Source organism: Astyanax mexicanus, unplaced genomic scaffold (assembly GCF_023375975.1).
Source record: "Astyanax mexicanus isolate ESR-SI-001 unplaced genomic scaffold, AstMex3_surface scaffold_37, whole genome shotgun sequence".
In the NCBI taxonomy this organism is placed as follows: domain Eukaryota; kingdom Metazoa; phylum Chordata; class Actinopteri; order Characiformes; family Acestrorhamphidae; genus Astyanax; species Astyanax mexicanus.
Window position 1 is genome coordinate 1,264,266 of NW_026040047.1, and position 19,077 is coordinate 1,283,342.

General features: G+C 37.1%; 1 protein-coding gene across 1 annotated transcript; it reads right to left on the bottom strand.

Annotated features, from left to right (window-relative positions):
• Positions 1 to 1,424: 1,424 nt before the first annotated feature.
• LOC103022952 (uncharacterized) lies at positions 1,425 to 7,088 on the bottom strand. Its single transcript, XM_049473362.1, has 15 exons — positions 6,990 to 7,088; positions 6,711 to 6,858; positions 5,827 to 6,516; positions 4,581 to 4,672; positions 4,444 to 4,488; positions 4,261 to 4,353; positions 4,106 to 4,183; positions 3,913 to 4,001; positions 3,717 to 3,819; positions 3,404 to 3,520; positions 3,196 to 3,296; positions 2,630 to 2,788; positions 2,471 to 2,531; positions 2,246 to 2,374; positions 1,425 to 1,631 (listed from the first exon to the last, which is right to left on the bottom strand). Exons 1-15 carry the CDS (start codon positions 7,086 to 7,088, stop codon positions 1,506 to 1,508), a joined length of 2,130 nt encoding a protein of 709 aa, XP_049329319.1. The 3' UTR covers positions 1,425 to 1,505.
• Between the last annotated feature and the right edge of the window lie 11,989 nt (positions 7,089 to 19,077).

Consider the following 19,077-nt stretch of genomic DNA (forward strand, 5'->3'; position numbering starts at 1 on the left):
TTTAAATGTGAACGGGTGGAACTGAACATAAAAAGGGCGTTTAAAATAAAGTTGAGTATTATGTAGTTTATAGATATATAAATACTATAAATATAAACTAAACAATACTTATAAATAAAGTAAATTATACATTAATATATTTAATTTATATTATTTAGTTTATGTAAATAAGTATGCAAGTATTTATATCAAGGGCGTAGGAGCGGGTTTGATATTGGGGGGGGACACATTTGCTAATATGAACCAAAGCCCACCCTATAGTTTCCTAGAAAAACATTTGCGGAATTACTTTTAATCCCAAATAATCCTTTTTTTCTGTATTCTGTATTTATTATTAGTTACATCCATATAAAGGTAATTTTACAACCTAAACATGTTACTCCACATTACATTTACTGTTGCTAGAAAAAATTATACGTGAAAGGTCTGAATAATATACATAGCATAGGAGCAGTCAGTGGCAGCCGCCGGCCGGGCAAAGGCAGCCACTGGCCGGGTAAAGGCAGCCGCCGGTCGACCAAAGGCAGCCGCCGATCGGCCAAAGGCAGCCGCCGGTCGGCCAAAGGCAGCCGCCGGTCGGCCAAAGGCAGCCGCCGGTTGACCAAAGGCAGCCGCCGATTAGCCAAAGACAGCCGCCCGTCGGCCAAAGGTAGCCGCCGATCGGCCAAAGGCAGCCGCCGATCAGCCAAAGACAGCCGCCCGTCGACCAAAAGCAGCCGCCGATCGGCCAAAGACAGCCGGCAGATCAGCATTGACGGCAGCCCGTTATTGCTAATGAACCAGGGCAGACACCTTTGGCATTGGCAGTTGCCTGTTGTAAGCAATACTTCAGTTGCTTTGTCAGGTGTTTTGACGAATTCTAGCTCTGTCAGAATACGACTGCCCTTCAGGGTTACGCGCGCCCTGAAGCAAAATGAGTGTAAAAAATCAATCCTTAGATTCCTTTAATTTGTAAATAAAGGTTAATCTTGTGTTACATTAAATAAATTAATTCCCAGTTTAAGCTTTTGTGGCCATACTGCGTGACGCGCCTGAACACCGAGGGGCGTTCCAGGTAACAGTGTTGTTAAACATTATTCATTACTGATATATAGTATTACCAGCTGACATTTTATAGTTAATATTTTTATTAATGCAGCATATGAACATGAATAAGCCCTTGGTTTACACCGCTTTTTGTGAACAAATGAAATAACCATTTGGCTTTCAATGCTGGCTTTCAATGAGTAGATCTGTTCACAAAAATATTGTCATTGTCAGACAACAAACGTGGCAGTATATTTACACTGACATCTCCTGTAAAGTTGCTATTTTGGGGTTTACAGAACAGCAAAAATATCACCTTTTTTAAAACAAAAACATACTGAAAATGATCAGTCCTCAAATTTGTAATAGTCTTGATTACAAGAATTAGACAACAATAGTTGTACTTCAATAAATTTATTAACAAATTTACATATTTACATATTTACAAATGTGATTCATTCAAATCGACATTGGTCATTTCAGTATAATGAAACTTTGTCATCTTTGTCATCCACGACCTTGCAGAGACCCCAATCACGGGCAAAGGTCATTTCCGCCTGGTATCGACTGAACCCCTCTAGCTTCTTTAAGATTAGAATTGTGACCTTGGGGGCGGGGTTGGGGAATTTTGTGGAGAGAGAAAAATGTTAACACAACTTAGTAAGCATTAGTGTAAATTTGTTATAAACTGACAGACTGAAATTTATTTAATAAGACTTTACCTCTGGTGTGATGACATCAAGCACAAAAGACACATTTCTGACTTCACTTCTGTCAAGTTTTAAAACTGCGAACGTTTTTTCTATTATAGCAGTAGTCTGTAAAAAAAAAAAAAAAATATATATATATATATATATATATATATATATTTTTTTTTTCATTCTTCAGCAGGAAAGAGTCCACTACAACAACAAGCTAATGGATAAAAGTGAAACTTTTGGCTGGTAATATAATTAACTAAATGGGATATTGTGTGCCTCTCCTACAGCAGAAAGCCTACACACATATTATTTTTCAAAAAGGGGCGGTGGTCCAAAATGTATACATAAAATATATACATTTGTGATTGGTCACCTAAGAGAGAACAACATACTAACAGTAGCATAGGGATTAACAAAGAATTAAGTATTTTGCGATACAGTGGATTAGCAGTGTTCATATTATTAAAATGCAAGAATATTTGCAACATGCAGTAACAAGGATAATATAGTTACACTACCTGTTTTTCGCCGAAAACGCAGAACCGTCGTTCATTCATAGCTTTCATTTTGAGACTGAAAGTAGGGTTGTTGTAAAGGAACAGTCGATGTGACCTCACAGTACCAGCTAAAAGGTCATCTTGCAGTTTCTGTGGATCCATTTAAATGCATGTTTTACCACACAATTTGGAAAAATCTAACATTAAAACTGTATAATATAACTAAAAAATATTTACTCCTCATACCAGAATCTCCCGGTCTTCAATCAAGTCTGCAACCAGGCCCGTCCGCAATGCTTCATGTGTACTACAAATAAATAAAAAAAAGGTGAATTATCTGACCCAATTTGGACCAGGTAACTGTACTCTCTCCATTACATTAGTAATCCACATAGGAGGTTCTACCTTTCATATGGGTAAGGCACAGGGAGATGGCATCCACAGCTAAATGGAGCATCCTTGTCCAGTGCAGATACATCAACACCTGCACAGTCACTGTGTAACCAACCATCACAGTAATCACACTGGATCCACTCCACTCTTTTAATGTGGGAATGCATGGCTCTGAAAACAAACAAATAAAATTTACACCACTAGAGAGTTAGCACAGAAACTGCAATTGTGACTGCAGCTCAACATTACTGTTTTAGAAGTAGTTGCTGAGGTGTTGCTTTTGGCAAAATTCTAGGGTGCCAAAACGTTTGCCAAAAAGCTGGTTGGTACAAAAGCTCAACCATGGCTAGACAGCACTAGAGAGTCACACACATTCTCTGGTTTGTGGGAGCTAAATATTTTGAAACAATTGCTCCACTTTTTAAAATTAATTAGTCGGTGGAAAAAGTATTGGGTCAACTGGTTCAAAAACTGCCACATTTTGTGTTTTTTGGACAAATAAATTAAAACAATTTTTAACTGCAATCACACTAACTATATAATTAATTAAAATCTTTAAACATGTACATAGTGCTCACCTTTTCCCTGACTTCTGAAAAATGCAAGCACAGATGTCTCGAGCAATGCAATGTGCTGTAGGACCTTGGTCATCTTTTGTCTCTACACATGATGGGAAGTCCTATGAAAGAAAGTAATTTATCAGTACACACAATGTCATATGACACCCATCATGTCATGAGAAGCAGTTTCATTGTATCTGTATTGAAAAAAATCTTTGAAGCGTACCTCAGAAGCCAGATTCCTAACCAGGCATGAGGCATGGTACAGAAGTAAATGGCAAAGCTGTCCATAATGGAGAGTTTCTTCTCCAATTTTGGCAGCCCTCATGTCCAACTCAGCCATCTTTACAGATAAAAAAAAAATAGTTACTTTATTATACTAATAATTGTAAAACAATAGTCACTATAAAACACTAAGTATAAGCACACTTTTTTAAAGCCCCCCCACCCCAATATTTTTATGTACCGAAATGATATTTTATGACAAACAGTAGTATTTATGTCATGTAGAAACAAATGAGCACATACAAATTACATACTGTGCAAACGAACACACCGCAATTGACGCTGTCATTTTGTTTCCATGTCTGTGCAGATGACACTTTCCACCCATTCAGTGAATCATGGTGTCGAAATATGTTTCTGGGGAAGAAGCAACACACACACACAATATGTTGAATAAAGCCATAAAGCCAATCCATCAACCCACATCTTTAGAAATAATGAACAAAGTACCTTAGCATGTCCATGTCATCACTTTCAATTGTGAAATTAGAGCTTGTGGAGTCATAAACCCGAAGCTCTTTTCCAGGGATATCAAAAACCTAAACAATAAATCCAACATATCATTTATTACAACCTATAATCAAGAATGCCATATTTACATCCAAAGAGGTAATCAGTTCAAAGTAATGACTGTATGCAATACCCAAAGGATATAGTGATTTCCCCATTCTGGACCAACAGTGCCCCCAACAATTCGTGGCCACAGCACTTTCTCAGTGTTCTAGAAAAGAGCAAGAACATTAAATATTTTTCCTCCATTATCTGCAAATAAAAATGTATGTCATTGTGGCTTCATACTTCTAGAGGTGCAATTTCTTCATCCGGAATGTTTCGGTTGGCTTGCCATTCCCTGTGCCATATCATGAACGTGTTTGTTGACAGAGCAACAGTCTATAGTGACAGAAAAAAAACAAACCCAGCATGTCAAATGTAACTGTAATAACAGTCTTGTAGAGGATGTAAGGTCCTTAGCATACTCACATTTGGCCCCTGTGAGGCAATCTGAACCACTCGACTGTTGACAACCTGTAAAAAAATGTAATGGTAAAGATTACATTTTACACTTATCTTAAACAGTGACTTAATGTATTAATTAATAAAAAAGAAAAAGGTCTTACATCATCAGTAAGCCAAGGCAGTCTTGGCTTTGGTGCAATTTCTGCATCAAGAAGATGCTGTGGACAGATACTCTTGAGGTCTCTGATTGTAACTGGGTTGTTATAAAATATGTGATTATCTGCCGCTCATTCCTTCGCCCAGTATACAACTCCAAGAGTTTGTCCTATTTAAAATAAAAAACATAGTAAAAAAGTAAGAAAATCTGTGTTTGATAGATTTTTTTTTAGCTGACTCAATGCTTCTTTGTATACCTAATTTATGTACCGTTGAAAAGCCTGTTAATTTCTTTTAAATGGAGACATTTAAGGAACATGCATTTGTGGGATGAGTAGTAGTGTGCTACTCCCATTTGCAGAATCCTTTCTGCCATTGCCAAACAGCTTATTCAGAAATTGACTTTTGGGTTTGGTTGTCCAAATGATTGAATTTTGAAAAACAAGACATATTGGAAATTAACCATTTATTAATTTGATAAACAGGTGCCTTAGTACCATGTGGAAGAACAGCCACAGCCACAACAGCCTAGCACGTTCTCATGCTGCTCACCAGCCTAGTCTCACACTGCTGTGGGATGGCATCCCATTCTACAAGTAGCCAATGGTTGTATTGGTCACTGGCATAAACAGCAGCACGCTCAAGATTTTTTAATGGAGTTGAGGCCAGGACCTCTCCACTCACACATTTTAAAGATAGTCTCCAAAACCCCGCTCTGTGGGGGTGAACGTTATCATTCTGGATGATAAGATTTGGCAATTTTATAAGTGTAGCCCACATACTCAGCCATACTGCTCATTCCAAAAATGCATTGTTCTCACAAATGTGGCACTATTTAAAAGAGAAATGAATAGGCTGTTCAACAGCATAAGATTTATAATCAAGAATCTCACAAATAAACAATCCACAAATTTCCTTACTTTTTGTGATATTTTTATACACAGCTAAATTACATAGGCTGTTAATGTAAAACAATACAATGTACATGCACAATTCAGTTGTTATTACCTTATTGTCAGGAGAAACGGGGAACATGGTTACTGTAAATTCACAGTAATCTGTTTCTGTGTAATGCGCTTCTTCATCTGCAGGTGGAATTTGACTCCTCTCTGCTGAAATGAGAAATATCAATTACCACTTAATAGTGCTTATCACAAAAAGCATATTCTTATTCCAAAATATTAACCATATTTTTTCTTCTAAAGAGGACCTGTAAATTATTATGAAAAAATAACTTCCAAAATCAAGTACCTTGAGAGCCGAATCTCAGCTTTCCAGAGATGTCAACATGCAAGGCTTGCTTGGCTAGTTGCTTCAATTTGTTGGTGTATTTTTCGTTGATGTTGTTGTTGTGAAGATGAAAATATAATCGCAGAGTAAACATGTCATGCTGATCATTCATCTGGCACAAAGAGTACCTGCTTGATGATAGTTCTCTGTTTATCTGCTCTGCTGCAGATGACTTAACCAGAGCAGCCAAATCTGGCACCAGTTTTAGACTCCTCAGTAATTCCTCTGGTCTTCTTTGATTTTTCTGGTGGAACCTGTCGTACAAAGAAAACCTTGCACTGGTTCCTGTCACGGGGTGCATAGAGGAAAACCTGTTAACAGATCTTGGGATCTGATCGTGGGAGGCTGATCTTGAGGACAAGCCAACACTGGTCACCCACAGAAACTGGACATGGAGACTTTTTTCCAGTGCAGCCTGAATGTTCTCTTCTGTGTTTGCACACAGACGACCATCATGTGGCTGGAAAAACTGCTGGTTTGTCCGGTTGTTGACATGCCTAGCAACTCGTCCAGCGATGTCTGACACGTACACTGTGGGGGGATGTTTAAAACTCAAAAGAGCATCTCCATGATCGCGGGCTGACTCCTGCCACCACAATGCTGACTGGTAATACACTACAGAGTGTATACAGGTCATGTGTAGCACTCCACCTAAATTGGATATAAACAGAATCAAAAACTTCACTACGCATTTTAAAATATAACTGTCTATTTATTAATCTAAGTAGTGAGAATGAAAATAAAAATATCACAAATATGTAATGAGACATTTTTATCAAAGAAGATAAGACAGTGTTAACAATAAAAAGTTTGCTTGTTTGTGTGACAACAGAATTGATTCTTACCACCAGTTTTCTGGAGCTTTACAAACATTTTAGGATAGAGGTCCTTGTACAGTAGTAGCTCTTCCAACCGACTGATTAAGTCTGTCCGACTACCAATATCAGACACCCCAAGAGCATTGCATGCTTTGATCAGGTTCTCTTTTCTGGGCTAAGGGAAGAAAACAGGCACAAAAAAGAATATAATATAAGGATTTGCATGTCATTACTAGAAAAAAAGTAAAAACATTAGAGATATTGTGGATAAATTCTTAACAAGGTCCATTCTAGGGTAGTACTTACTGCTTTTGAATCCAGTGCCTGCAATATGGCATCTTCATCTACATTCATCCAACCCCTTGATGAGGCAGCACGGTCCTTCTGAGACAGACCTTTCAACATTTCTGTCTTTGGTACCACATCATTTAGTCTGGTGTCCTGCCCCAGCCATGGAGTAAAGGCAGTGTATGTCAGAGAACTTTTAAAAGGATTGTTCATTGTGGTACCTGGTGATACATAATAAACAAACAATCTTAATATAGCATTTACTTGTTAAAAATGTTTACAGAATGTTCTAAATTCCTCTTACCATCACAAAAACCAGTGGCTACAATCTGCTTCTCAAGCATCTCCCATCTAGTCCTCACATTGACTTGAGTATCCTCGGGTCTGGCATTTTCCAAATTTGGGCATCTAAACAGGTGGACTAATACATGAAAAACAGAATAAGCTAAATGACTACATGTTGCCTCTACATACATTTATTGTTGACAGTCAAATAATATTTTGCGTAGACAACCTCATGACTCATAGGCAATTCACATATTTGTTGCCTTTCTGCATTCAACATCTAGTCTACATTTTGCTGCCTTGTTTTGCAGTTTGCGTTATGTTAGATAAAATATCAGGATTGGATCCCCAAAAAGTAGATTAAGAAAAGAAAATCCGTATTAGATTTCTTACCTGGTAAAATAAAAGAAATTTTCCAATTTGCATCAGCAATCAAGATTGGTGGATTGTGGCCACATCTGTTGCAGGAATAGCTGTAATTGTAATTCCTTAAAGCAGAAAAATGGTAAAATGCCCGTCGTATGATATTGTGGAGAAGTTTGAGGCTGGCATGATCCTCCAGAGTTCGCAAAAATCGCCCAACTGCAATGTGATTCTATTAATAAAAAACAAACAAACAAAAAGAACATGACCATTTGCTTAAGTGTAGTTCATAAAAGTTAATACAAAACTTTGGTTACTCATAAATATGCATATCCAATGTGACAGAAAATATCACTTTAGTACTGTACACAGCGTAATGACCAAGGAGCAATATAAAAGTAATTTGTTAATAATATATAACCATGTGTAAAAGCAAGATTTAGTGTCTCACCGATAGTCCTGATGTCAGCAGAGAACAAAGAGGAATGGTCAGAAAAACCTTATTGTTGTAATTGTGAAATCCAGACCGATACTCCTGGAATCTCACAGGACGTCTGCAAACCGGGCACTCCTTTATGTACACTGGAACATCTGAAACAATAACAATAAAAGAAAGTATAAAAAATGTGAGAAGTAATTCTAAAAGAGTAATTAAACAAAAGAAGCTTAAAAAGTACATATAAAAAGGAAAAGGCAACATGTTAAAGTGTGTGTAATGAAATGCAGAAATTTATTCTTAGATATGCTTAGAAAATAGTATGTTTTAACACAAGAAAAAAAATTACAATATGATAAAATTGTTACAGTTGCAACACGGAATGAGGCAGCCAGGAAGTAAAATAAAAATACAAGTAAAATATAAAACAAGAGGAACAAACTGACTAGACTAAGAGAGTCTTCTCTCCCAAAGCTGGGGGAGATGGACCAGGACAGTAAGGACAGTTTGTCTCAACAGGTTCGAATGATTGGGGACTTCCCTTTCTGTTTTTGAGAGCTCAACATCAAGCTCTCCTGGGATCCTCTTTTGCCTTAAAATATATTTGGTCAGCTGGCATACATCTACTGAAGGCCTCTTTGACACATCTCCTCTGGTGTCATCTGACTCTCTGACTCTTTCATCAATATCATCTATGTCTTCAGCACTTGGGTCTGTTTGAGCATGAAGTAGATTGGGTCTCTCCTGAAAAATCCACCACATAGATATGTATCGATGCACACATTTTTTCATTTTGTTTCGGCATTGGCAGTGCCACTGGCCTGTCTGACTGTCAAATGTCACCCTTGTCCTCCCAAACTGACACCAGTTGTCTTTCATTCCGGTAAAAACAGAAAAGTACACGTATCGCTCAGACAGACCATGTTCTCCCCAAAAAATGGGAAAAACACTGTCAACACCTAGAGACAGAGTTTTGGAGCTCAGATCAATACATTCATCTTTTCGAGATGAGGAAATGAGGCCCAAAAATTCCATTTTTGTCATCAATGCAGATGATTGGCTGGCCCTCTTTGTCATGTTGCTGTGCTTCATGACACTTCAAATTAGATCGGGAACTGAAGGTCAACTCCAGACCTGAAGATGGTCCACTTTCTTCCTCTTCTGGTGGATTTACTGTTTGCGTAGTGGTCTTAGCTACATTTAAAACACAAAGGCAGAGGCAGAAAAGCAGGTGATATTAAAAGGCAAACACAATTGTTTCATACATTATAAAAGAAAAAAATTGAGGATACATATTTACTTAAAGTGCCTGGGTGTTTGTCCCTAACTTCAAAACCTGCAACATAGTAATAAAAGAGCTTGATTCTCACCAATGCAATACAACAATAAATACAATCCAAATAAAAAAAATATATATTCAAATATATACAAACCATGATTACGCAGATGTTTTATAAAATCTGGTAATGCCAGTGGCTCCTTTTTTCTTCTTTGACATGAGCACAGAAGCAAGGAATGGAAAATTTCACTATAAAGACACTATAAAGTAACAATGTATTGTTGAATGATACACACATTTCTAATCCAAGTTAGAGAATGTTTTCAAAAATGTTGTCTTTTAGAGAAGAGTATACAATTTCAGACAGCACACATTCTCTAAAACTTCGTAATTAGAAATTAGTAGGTTTGGTTGAATATTTTTTAAATATACAAAAAGAAAATATAAAGGAAATATTGAGTTATCAGTACACAAAGCTTGGCTCTAGCTCACAAACCACAAAAAATGAAAAATATGGACAGCAAAATAAAAGCAAATAACTGTCTCAATGGCAAGCAAGAATGAATTGTTTAACAATGTATTTTACCAGAAAAATGATAAATATATACTTACAAATGCCATTGTATTCAAAATATACAGCATATTTTAGGTGCCTTGTCGCAAGATGTCCACGAGATGCTTTACCTGCATTCTTGCAGTAAGGGCAATTTTCTTCATCTTGCAAAGAAAAAAGTTCCTCCTCTCCTGTAAACTCAAAAGCAATACCTGCACAAACATTAATGTACATTATAACAACATACCGTTCACATGTGTAACATGTATCAAACAAAAACAATTCCATATTGCTACAAGGGCATGTGTTAGAGATCACACAGACTTTTGCCTCCTAAACAATTATGGTCACGATATGTTTAAACCTGAATATAAAAGTTTATTTATAAATATGTTTACTAACTGTCTGTTTAAACTATTCTTACCTGCCATGCTGATGAAAGAGTAGGAAGTATGGTGTGATGAAGAAAGATTAGGGGGGAGCTCTTAAAAGAGCTGTTGGGTTAAGCTAAGAAAAGTAATAGATGGAGGAGAAGGTTTTAGTAGAGTAAAAAGTGAATGAATGGCCAGTGTGAGTATTTAATGAAAGATTTCCACCATGAGGTCAGAGAAATTATTTTTTTTTTCATTCTTAGCAGACTCTGCATTCTACTAAAATATGTACATAACAGCATTAAGTAGAAAACAAGTAACAAGACAATTAGAAAATTGTAAGAAAATTTGTTGTACTGTATTTACAGCAACAAAAAAAATGATCGTTCTATTTTTAAGACATATAAAACACTGACTAAACATCACCATTATGTTTCCCCATGAATATCATAATTAGTATTTTTTTTTTTTTTAAAAAAAGGTCAAAAACAGGCTGCCCTCCCAAATACTTCTCATGTGCTATATCCGCAAAAAATAATTCGAAAAATTAAGAGGATCGGACAGCACTTAGACCTTCAAGGCCTAAGGGCCGAAACGTTCGTGTTTTATCTGTGAGTCAAATATACTGGACATTATGTCCAGTGTTTTATTAAAACATTCAATATAATAAATACTCATGAACTAGGTTTAGTGTTAAAAAATATAACGTTACTTTAGTTGCAAGGTCGTGATGCTAGCTATTTAGCTAGCTATCAGAGCTCGGCTGAGTCAGCTAACTAATAAGGTGGTATTAGCTTGGATGTATGGCGACATAATCAGTGTTATTAAGCTTTCAAGCTACACCAACCTGACTCTATCAATATTACTAATATTAGAAAAGTTTGTACTGTAAACTCGGCTGCATTTCATATGTCATTTTCATAAAAGGGCAAAAGATACTCACATTGTAAACACCTGGACGGTACCAAAACAAAGGGCCAATTTAAGCTTCTGCATATAATCTGCGTCTGTTCGACCCTTGTTTAACGTGCACTTCGCCGACATGCTCCGCCCTTTAGCCACGCCCACTTGGGCTCCGGCCTGCATCATTACCCTTCTCTATGGAACGCCATAAGGCCCAAAAAACGCCTGGACCAGGACGCTACAATATGCAGAACAGTGGGAGTATGCAATAGAATATGGAAGAACAGGGTTAAGAAACACTGATCTAATCTGGAGAGGGGGTTTAATCTCTTACTGGCAGTTGGCAGCAGGGAGGAGCAGTCAGTGGCAGCAGTCGATCACTACTGGTTGTAGGATGGAGCTGCCAAAGGCAGCATCCTATTCTGAGTGTCTAAAAATGGCATCAGGAAGGAGCAGTCAGTGGCGGCCCGTCAATCGTTATAGCGGTAGGCTTATATGGAACGCCAAAAGGCCCAAAAAACGCCTGGACCAGACGCCTTTTATCGGCTTTTTTCTGTGTGGGTTTTACGCCGTAATATACGCCGTATGATTTCAAGACGCCGCAATATACGCCGTATGATTTCACGACGGCGTTAAAAACGCCGCTAAAAGCACAGAAGACGCCGTTTCCCCCGGCGTTTTTCGACCCTTTTGGCGCGCCGTACAGAGCGCCGTCTCAGTGCAATGAGACGGCGTAAAAAGCGGCGTTTTAATGTCTCTCTTGACGCCGTAAAAAGCGGCGTTTAATAATAAGATAATGAGCTCCACCTTCCAGTTTTGAAATCCAATACATTTAAACTCTGTTCAGCCAATGCTCTTACAGAGAGACTCAGTCTAAAGCAATTCACTGCAGATCCGAGCTCCTGAGCTCTTCAGACACAGTTTTTAAGAAACAATTAACAATATACCATCTATAGACATTCCCGCTGGTGCTCATGCCTTTTATTAGTCTAATATTTATGCTGTATCAATGTAAAAATAAACTCTAGGTTTAGGTGAAAGCAAAATGCTGTGCAGCTCCCCACTTTTTTTTTATCCAGACGGAAATCACATCACCAGTATATCACACATGAAGAACCCTATTGTTGCAAAAACATCAGGGTTTCAATAAATGAATTTATTAATTTATTAAATTAGTTACAAATTATATTAGGAAGCTGATTCTTCTTATTTTTATTCTTATTATAATATTATAATTATATAGTATAATTATAATATATTATATATATTATATTATATTAAATTATATATTATAATTATATAATATTATTATTATTATTATTAAAAGATGTAAATTATTATGAATTTACTATGAATATTATTGTTTTGTTGTTGTTTAAGCATAATATTATTAATATTAGTTTTTATGCTTCAGCAGATCCTGTAATATTTCTATTTCCATAAGGAAACAAGTAATGTCTTTTACAGACATAGACTTACAAGTTACATATTTATTATATTTATATTTATTATTATATTATATTTACTTCAGTCGCTTAGAAACCTTCATTAAATTATTAATCTGGCTCTTTACTTTGGAAAATCTATTCAATATCCAAACTCATTGGCAAGCCCCACGCACATTATGAGTGTCAACTCATCTCATCATATTCTATTATTATGTAACATCAATTAGCTGATACACATACAGGCAGTACAATACACTGTATTTATTTTAAACACACAAACTGACCAACAGCACCCCAGCTAGCCTAACTCACTCCAGTCTAAATGCTGGACAGCCTGGATCACTAGCTTAAAAAAGCGCTGTTTAATTTTGCGTGCGTGTATGCATTTTTCTTGACGCGGCTCCGAGACAAAGTGGATCAGATCTTTCGCGCTGCGTGGGGAGATTGATTTCGTTACTAAAATTCTTTAATTGTGGTATACTTTAAGATTTGAATATTTTTAACAGATTAGAGAGACACTTCTGTAAAAACAATCAAAACATCCCTAAAAAGGGGCTAAAGCGACGTTCCTGTGTATAGACACCTATTCACGGTTTGCGGGTGTCTTATCAAGTCTTGTCATTTATTTGCCCTAAAAAAGGCCTTTACATCTTACTGTAAATCCTTTGAATTTAACATTGTTGTTGTGTGCTTTTTGCAATTTTCATATTTTCATAATTTTGTCTCTGGTGGTCTTAAAAATCATTTATTTGCACAAACAGGGGCAAAGCAGCCTGGCATTGATTATTTATATATATATATATATATATATATATATATATATATATATATATATATATACATTTTTTCTCATTTATTCTTATTAATTCTATTTTCTTACTTTCTATTTTCGTTTAAATTGTAAATGCTCGGCTACACTGGAAATGATGTATTCCCGAGAGAAAAAAAAGGTTTATTGATTGAATGATTGGTAAGTTGAGCTATCCAGTGATCAAGAGTGTTCTTCGTGGAGTATAAATTTAGCCGCCATCCTTCTCTCTACCACCACCTCCGTGTCCGTTCCTTGAATATTCAGCTGTCGGGGTGTTTTTTTGAAGTGTTTTTTAGTTTATCACTGTATGTCTTATAAACATTTACGTTTCCTTACATTTTATGATTACTAACACTCCTGTTATTTAAATCCTTCAAATAAGAGCTAATATATTTAAGAGCTAATAAACCAAGAAACTCTTAAAATATAGCAAAATGACCCTATTAGCTACCATTTACCAAACGTAGCCTAAAAAGAAACACACTATTAATTAATAAAATTCATGCACAAGGGGCGTCCCTACTACTTTTAATTTTATTTAAAATACATTGAACATCATAAATATTAGACTAATAAAAGGCATGAGCACCAGCGGGAATGTCTATAGATGGTACATTGTTAATTGTTTCTTAAAAACTGTGTCTGAAGAGCTCAGGAGCTCGGATCTGCAGTGAATTGCTTTAGACCACATGTGTCAAACACAAGGCCCGCGGGCCAAATGTGGCCCGCCACGTCCTTTTATGTGGCCCGCGAGAGCTTGTAAGATCTTAGTGTCTATAATAAATGGATCAGAAGCGTGCTTTGACCAAAAACTACGTTTCCCACAATGCTTGTCGATTGTATTACCCGCGAAGTTACGGCTTACTGCCACTACACGGCAGTGTAGTCATTGATGTGGAAACCCTGCCGGAGGGAAGGCGTAACTTCGCGGGTGAAATGTTTATCCCATAATGTCCAGAAAAAGAGAAGCTGATTCAGACGGACGGCTGTGCTTCAAGGCGAAAGACCGGTATGCCTTTTGTGTTACGAAGAGTGTTACTGACCAAAATAAACGCTTTTTAGGAGAGATATAAGTTATGTGTAAATATTTATAAGACAATAGCTGACAAAATCTGTTTTAATGATTTTAATAAACATCACTGTGTCAGCGCTATTCAGTTTCACCGCAGCGAAGGACGAGCACGTGAATCACTTATCTAACCAGCCTGTACTGATTTCTGCTCCAATAACCCTTTCAATAACCTCCAATAGCCTTTTATAGTCTTCAGTAGCCTTCAACAGTCTAACCCTGCAGCCGTGGTGTGTGCACTAAACTCCGTAGTTATAAACATTCTGAGGTTAGCAGCGCGCTAACTGACCTGTTTATAATGTAACGTTAATCCGAGCAGTGACTCCGTGACGCTGCTCTGAACTGCTGCTGTTAGCTGCTTGTGCTGAAAGATGAGCTGTAGAGAGCTGTATTATCCGGTTAGTGGGGTTAAAACCTTTATTTCCTACACAGAAGAACTTAAAATGTTTTAAAAACGCTCCAGACTGGCTGAGCTGAGCCTGTAGCCCGTGGCTGGGCTGTAGCTCTGACTCAGTGAAGACAGCGGGGGCTTGTGCTGCTGCTGCAGCTGCCACTAGTGGTTGGATGAGGAACTGCTAAATCTGAGGAACTGCTAAATCTATCACATATTCTTAACAGCTCACAATTTTTGATTTTATATTTATTAAGCCTTATTTCAGTATCAAACGTTTTGATCAAAGTTAATATAACTTGTATTTTATGTCATTTCTATTCACTTGAATAGTTTGGTTCTTGATTGATGGAGTTTTTGGATTTCATAACATGACAAATTAAAAGGATTTATGTTAATAGAGCAACAAGCAAACATTTTTTCCATTTAGAGTTATTTAACATTAAAGAGTAATTACATTCATTTTATATTACATTTGGTTACATTTTATTACATTTATAAGTTACATCTGGCCCTCAGAGGACAGCCAATATGCCAATGTGGCCCTCGGCCAAAATGAGTTTGACACCCCTGCTTTAGACTGAGTCTCTCTGTAAGAGCATTGGCTGAACAGAGTTTAAATGTATTGGCTTTCAAAACTGGAAGGTGGAGCTCATTATCTTATTATTAAACGCCGCTTTTTACGCAGCTTATTACGGCGTCAAGAGAGACACTAAACGCCGCTTTTTACGCCGTCTCATTGCACTGAGACGGCGCTCTGTACGGCGCGCCAAAAGGGTCGAAAAACGCCGGGGGAAACGGCGTTTTCTGTGCTTTTAGCGGCGTTTTTAACGCCGTCGTGAAATCATACGGCGTATATTACGGCGTAAAACCCACATAGAACGGCGTATTTTTCCTGCTGCCATTTTTAGACACTCAGAATAGGCGGCTGCAAGGGCGTAGGAGCGGGTTTGATATTGGGGGGGACACATTTGCTAATATGCACCAAAGCCCACATAGTTTCTTAGAACAACATTTAAGGAATTACTTTTAATCACAAATAATCCCTTTTTTCTGTACTCTGTTTATTATTAGTTACATCCAAGTAAAGGTGACTTTACAACCGCCATGTTACTCCAAATTACATTTAAACAAATATGCGTGAAATGTCTCAATTATATACGACAAAAACTGATCAGTTATCATCTGCGCTTTTAATTGTTTCTACTGAAAGCACTTCTTATGATGGTGTCCTTTTTTGAAAAAAGAATGTAACTTTACGTTTCATAGAGATTTTTGACAGAAGTTAATATAAATATTAGACTAAAGAAAAAAACATTTGGATTCACCTGGAATCCCTCTATTTACTCAGGATTTAGTCTTACTGTGAACTACAAATAAACAGAAGTCAGGTTAGAGCAGTGTTTCTCAACCCTGTTCCTACACATTCTACTGCATATCCCCACTGCCTACTCTGTTTTAAAGTCACTTAATAAAGTAAGTGGAGGTATGATGTGTCTAATACACTGCTGACATACATAATGATTTATGCTCAATAGGGGGCTAAGGGGTTTTAACAGGTAAACTCAGTAAAGGACTGTTTCTTGGATCTGGTGGAAAACACACAATTTTAGGGCAGAGATCAGGGTTAATAAACTGCTTTAAACTACCAACATAAAGTATTGTACTAAATTCTGGCTATCCACTACATCTGGCTTCTAGCTAACTATTTTTTTAGTTTACTATAGCTTACAATAAGTCCTGCAATCCTAAATGAATAAACACAATTTGAAAATGAAATAGTGATTAGCTGATCAGGCATATCAGGGCAAGCTGAACATAACATTTATGTTTTTTTAAGCCTTGACTCCCTGTCTAGCTAATTCCAAAGTTAAGATAACTGACTAACACAGCTGCAGTTTATTATCACACGGTGGGTTTAATCTGTGTGTTTTGATTTGGAGAGGAGTCTTTTTAACCAGCTATCAGAAATAATCTCAACACAGGTCACATGGTTAGCTCCGTTACCTCTTAGAAAAATCGCCGTATATCCAGATTTACTTCAACACCAGCTGATGCTGGACACCGCTTCTAAATCTCACAGCGAGGGGGAGGGGCTTCTCCTCCACCAGCACGCTAACTCTTCTCGCAAGACCAGCGAGCTGATTGGCTGTTTATTCTGAAAGGCGGGACTTTCTCCCTGAAACGCACCGTGATTGGTTTCCCAGCGCTTAGCGGTCGGTCTCTTCATTAACAATACGACTGAGCTGAGCGAAACTATTTCATTTTTGGGGGGGACATATCCACCTGTTTCTAATATTGGGTGGGACATGTCCCACCCATCCCCCCCAGTTCCTACGCCAATGGGCGGCTGCCATTGGCAGCTCCATCCTACAACCAGTAGTGATCGACTGCTGCCACTGACTGCTCCTCCCTGCTGCCAACTGCCAGTAAGAGATTAAACCCCCTCTCCAGATTAGATCAGTGTTTCTTAACCCTGTTCTTCCATATTCTATTGCATACTCCCACTGTTCTGCATATTGTAGAGCTTTCTCTGATTTAAATGCACATAATAAAGTAAGTGATGGTATGATGTGTCTTATACACTGCTGGACATACATAATGATTGATTTATGATCAATAGGGGGCTAAGAGATCTTAACAGGTAAACTCAGTAAAGGACTGTTTATTAGCTAATCAGTTGGATCTGGTGGAAAACACAATTTTAAGGGCAGTAATCAGGGTTAAGAAACTGCTTTTAACTACCAACATTACCCAGTGTTGTACTAAATTCTGTCTATCCCCTACATCCAGCTTCTAGCTGACTGAGTTATCTAAATGAATGAAAATTAAATAGTTATTAGCTAGTCAGGTACAGATTAAGCTGAACATGATATGGTTTTGTTTTTCCTAAACTAAGCTAATTCCAAAGCTAGTTCCAAAGTTAAGCTAACTGACTGTCACAGGCTGTAATTTATGAAGCACAGAGTTGGTATGTTTTGATTAGTGATCTTACAATGCCTTTTTATTGCATATAAGTACAAGTATTTGTTGGTACGTTAACAGGACAACATTCACTTAAACATGTTTCATTCAAATTTAAATCAGGTAAAGATTTAAAAGGTAAAAAATATAATTTTATGACTTAATATTACTTAGAAGTAGTGCTGGACCATATGGGGAAAATCTTTTTTTATTTTTTTATATCACGATAACGATATATATCATGATATACCACATTTATATAAATCAATTATAAACAAATTAACAAACACGAAAATGAGGGTATCAATCTGTAATTTCAGTTCGTTTTAGTTTTTATTTTATTTACCGTTTTAATTAGTTTCAGTTAAGGAGAAGTTTCGTTAACAATAAGACTTGGTTACTTAGCTATATGGTGATTATTATGCCATAGCTTTATATAACATTAAAATAGTATTAAAAAACAGATAACATCACAGACTATTTTCTGGAGCCCGACCGGCCGAGGAAAGTGACGCGCTCATCCGCGCGTTTAAAGCTCCGCAGGTGGATTAATAGGTGCGCGGCTTGCGGGGATCTGGCGCTAATTCTACTGCTTTGGGCTGCGTGACGTTCAGTCTCTCAGTCTGCCAGTCAGACTACAGTGTCAGCATATAAATCTGGTGCGTTTTCCTACAGGACAAACCATTCAAACATGCTGATAAGCTCTCAGCACCCGATTAAAAAATCACACAGTGTCTGTCTGGCTTAAAATAATTAGATACAGCTATTAAATGAATAAATCAACATTTATTTAAAAGACCAGGGAGACGTTCTGCATGCTAACAAGCTAGAAGCTAATAAGCTAACATTTAATAAAAACAGAAAAATAAATATAAAATAGGAAAATAGCCAACTTAACTAAGCTCAAAATGCTAAAAGAAATATAACCTAACGAATTCTAAAAGATCAAAACGAAATAGTGAATCCTCAAAGCAGTAGCATAAAGACAGAATATAAAGCTTTACCACATTCAAAATTATGAATCTTAATTCTAATAAACAAGGCATATTTCGCCCTAAATGTTTATTTCCTGAAAGGACATACAGCTAAATAGGCTAGATACTGAAAAGCAGAGATTCTATGCTTTAAAATGGCATATTGGGTGTCTATAATTATTCATAAACACAGCATATTTCTGGCCCGTCGGCGGGACAGGGCGTGTTAAGAGGTTAATGATGTGTATTGGGCTCTACA

What these genes read in the sequence shown, in the direction of transcription:
- LOC103022952 (XM_049473362.1), bottom strand. Translation starts at nt 7,088, where the DNA reads ATGTTGAAAGGTCTGTCTCAGAAGGACCGTGCTGCCTCATCAAGGGGT. An exon ending in AGGCACTGGATTCAAAAGCA is followed by an intron (nt 6,859 to 6,989) that starts GTAAGTACTACC and finishes TTCTTCCCTTAG; the next exon opens with CCCAGAAAAGAGAACCTGAT. An exon ending in TTAGGAATCTGGCTTCTGAG is followed by an intron (nt 3,297 to 3,403) that starts GTACGCTTCAAA and finishes TTTCTTTCATAG; the next exon opens with GACTTCCCATCATGTGTAGA.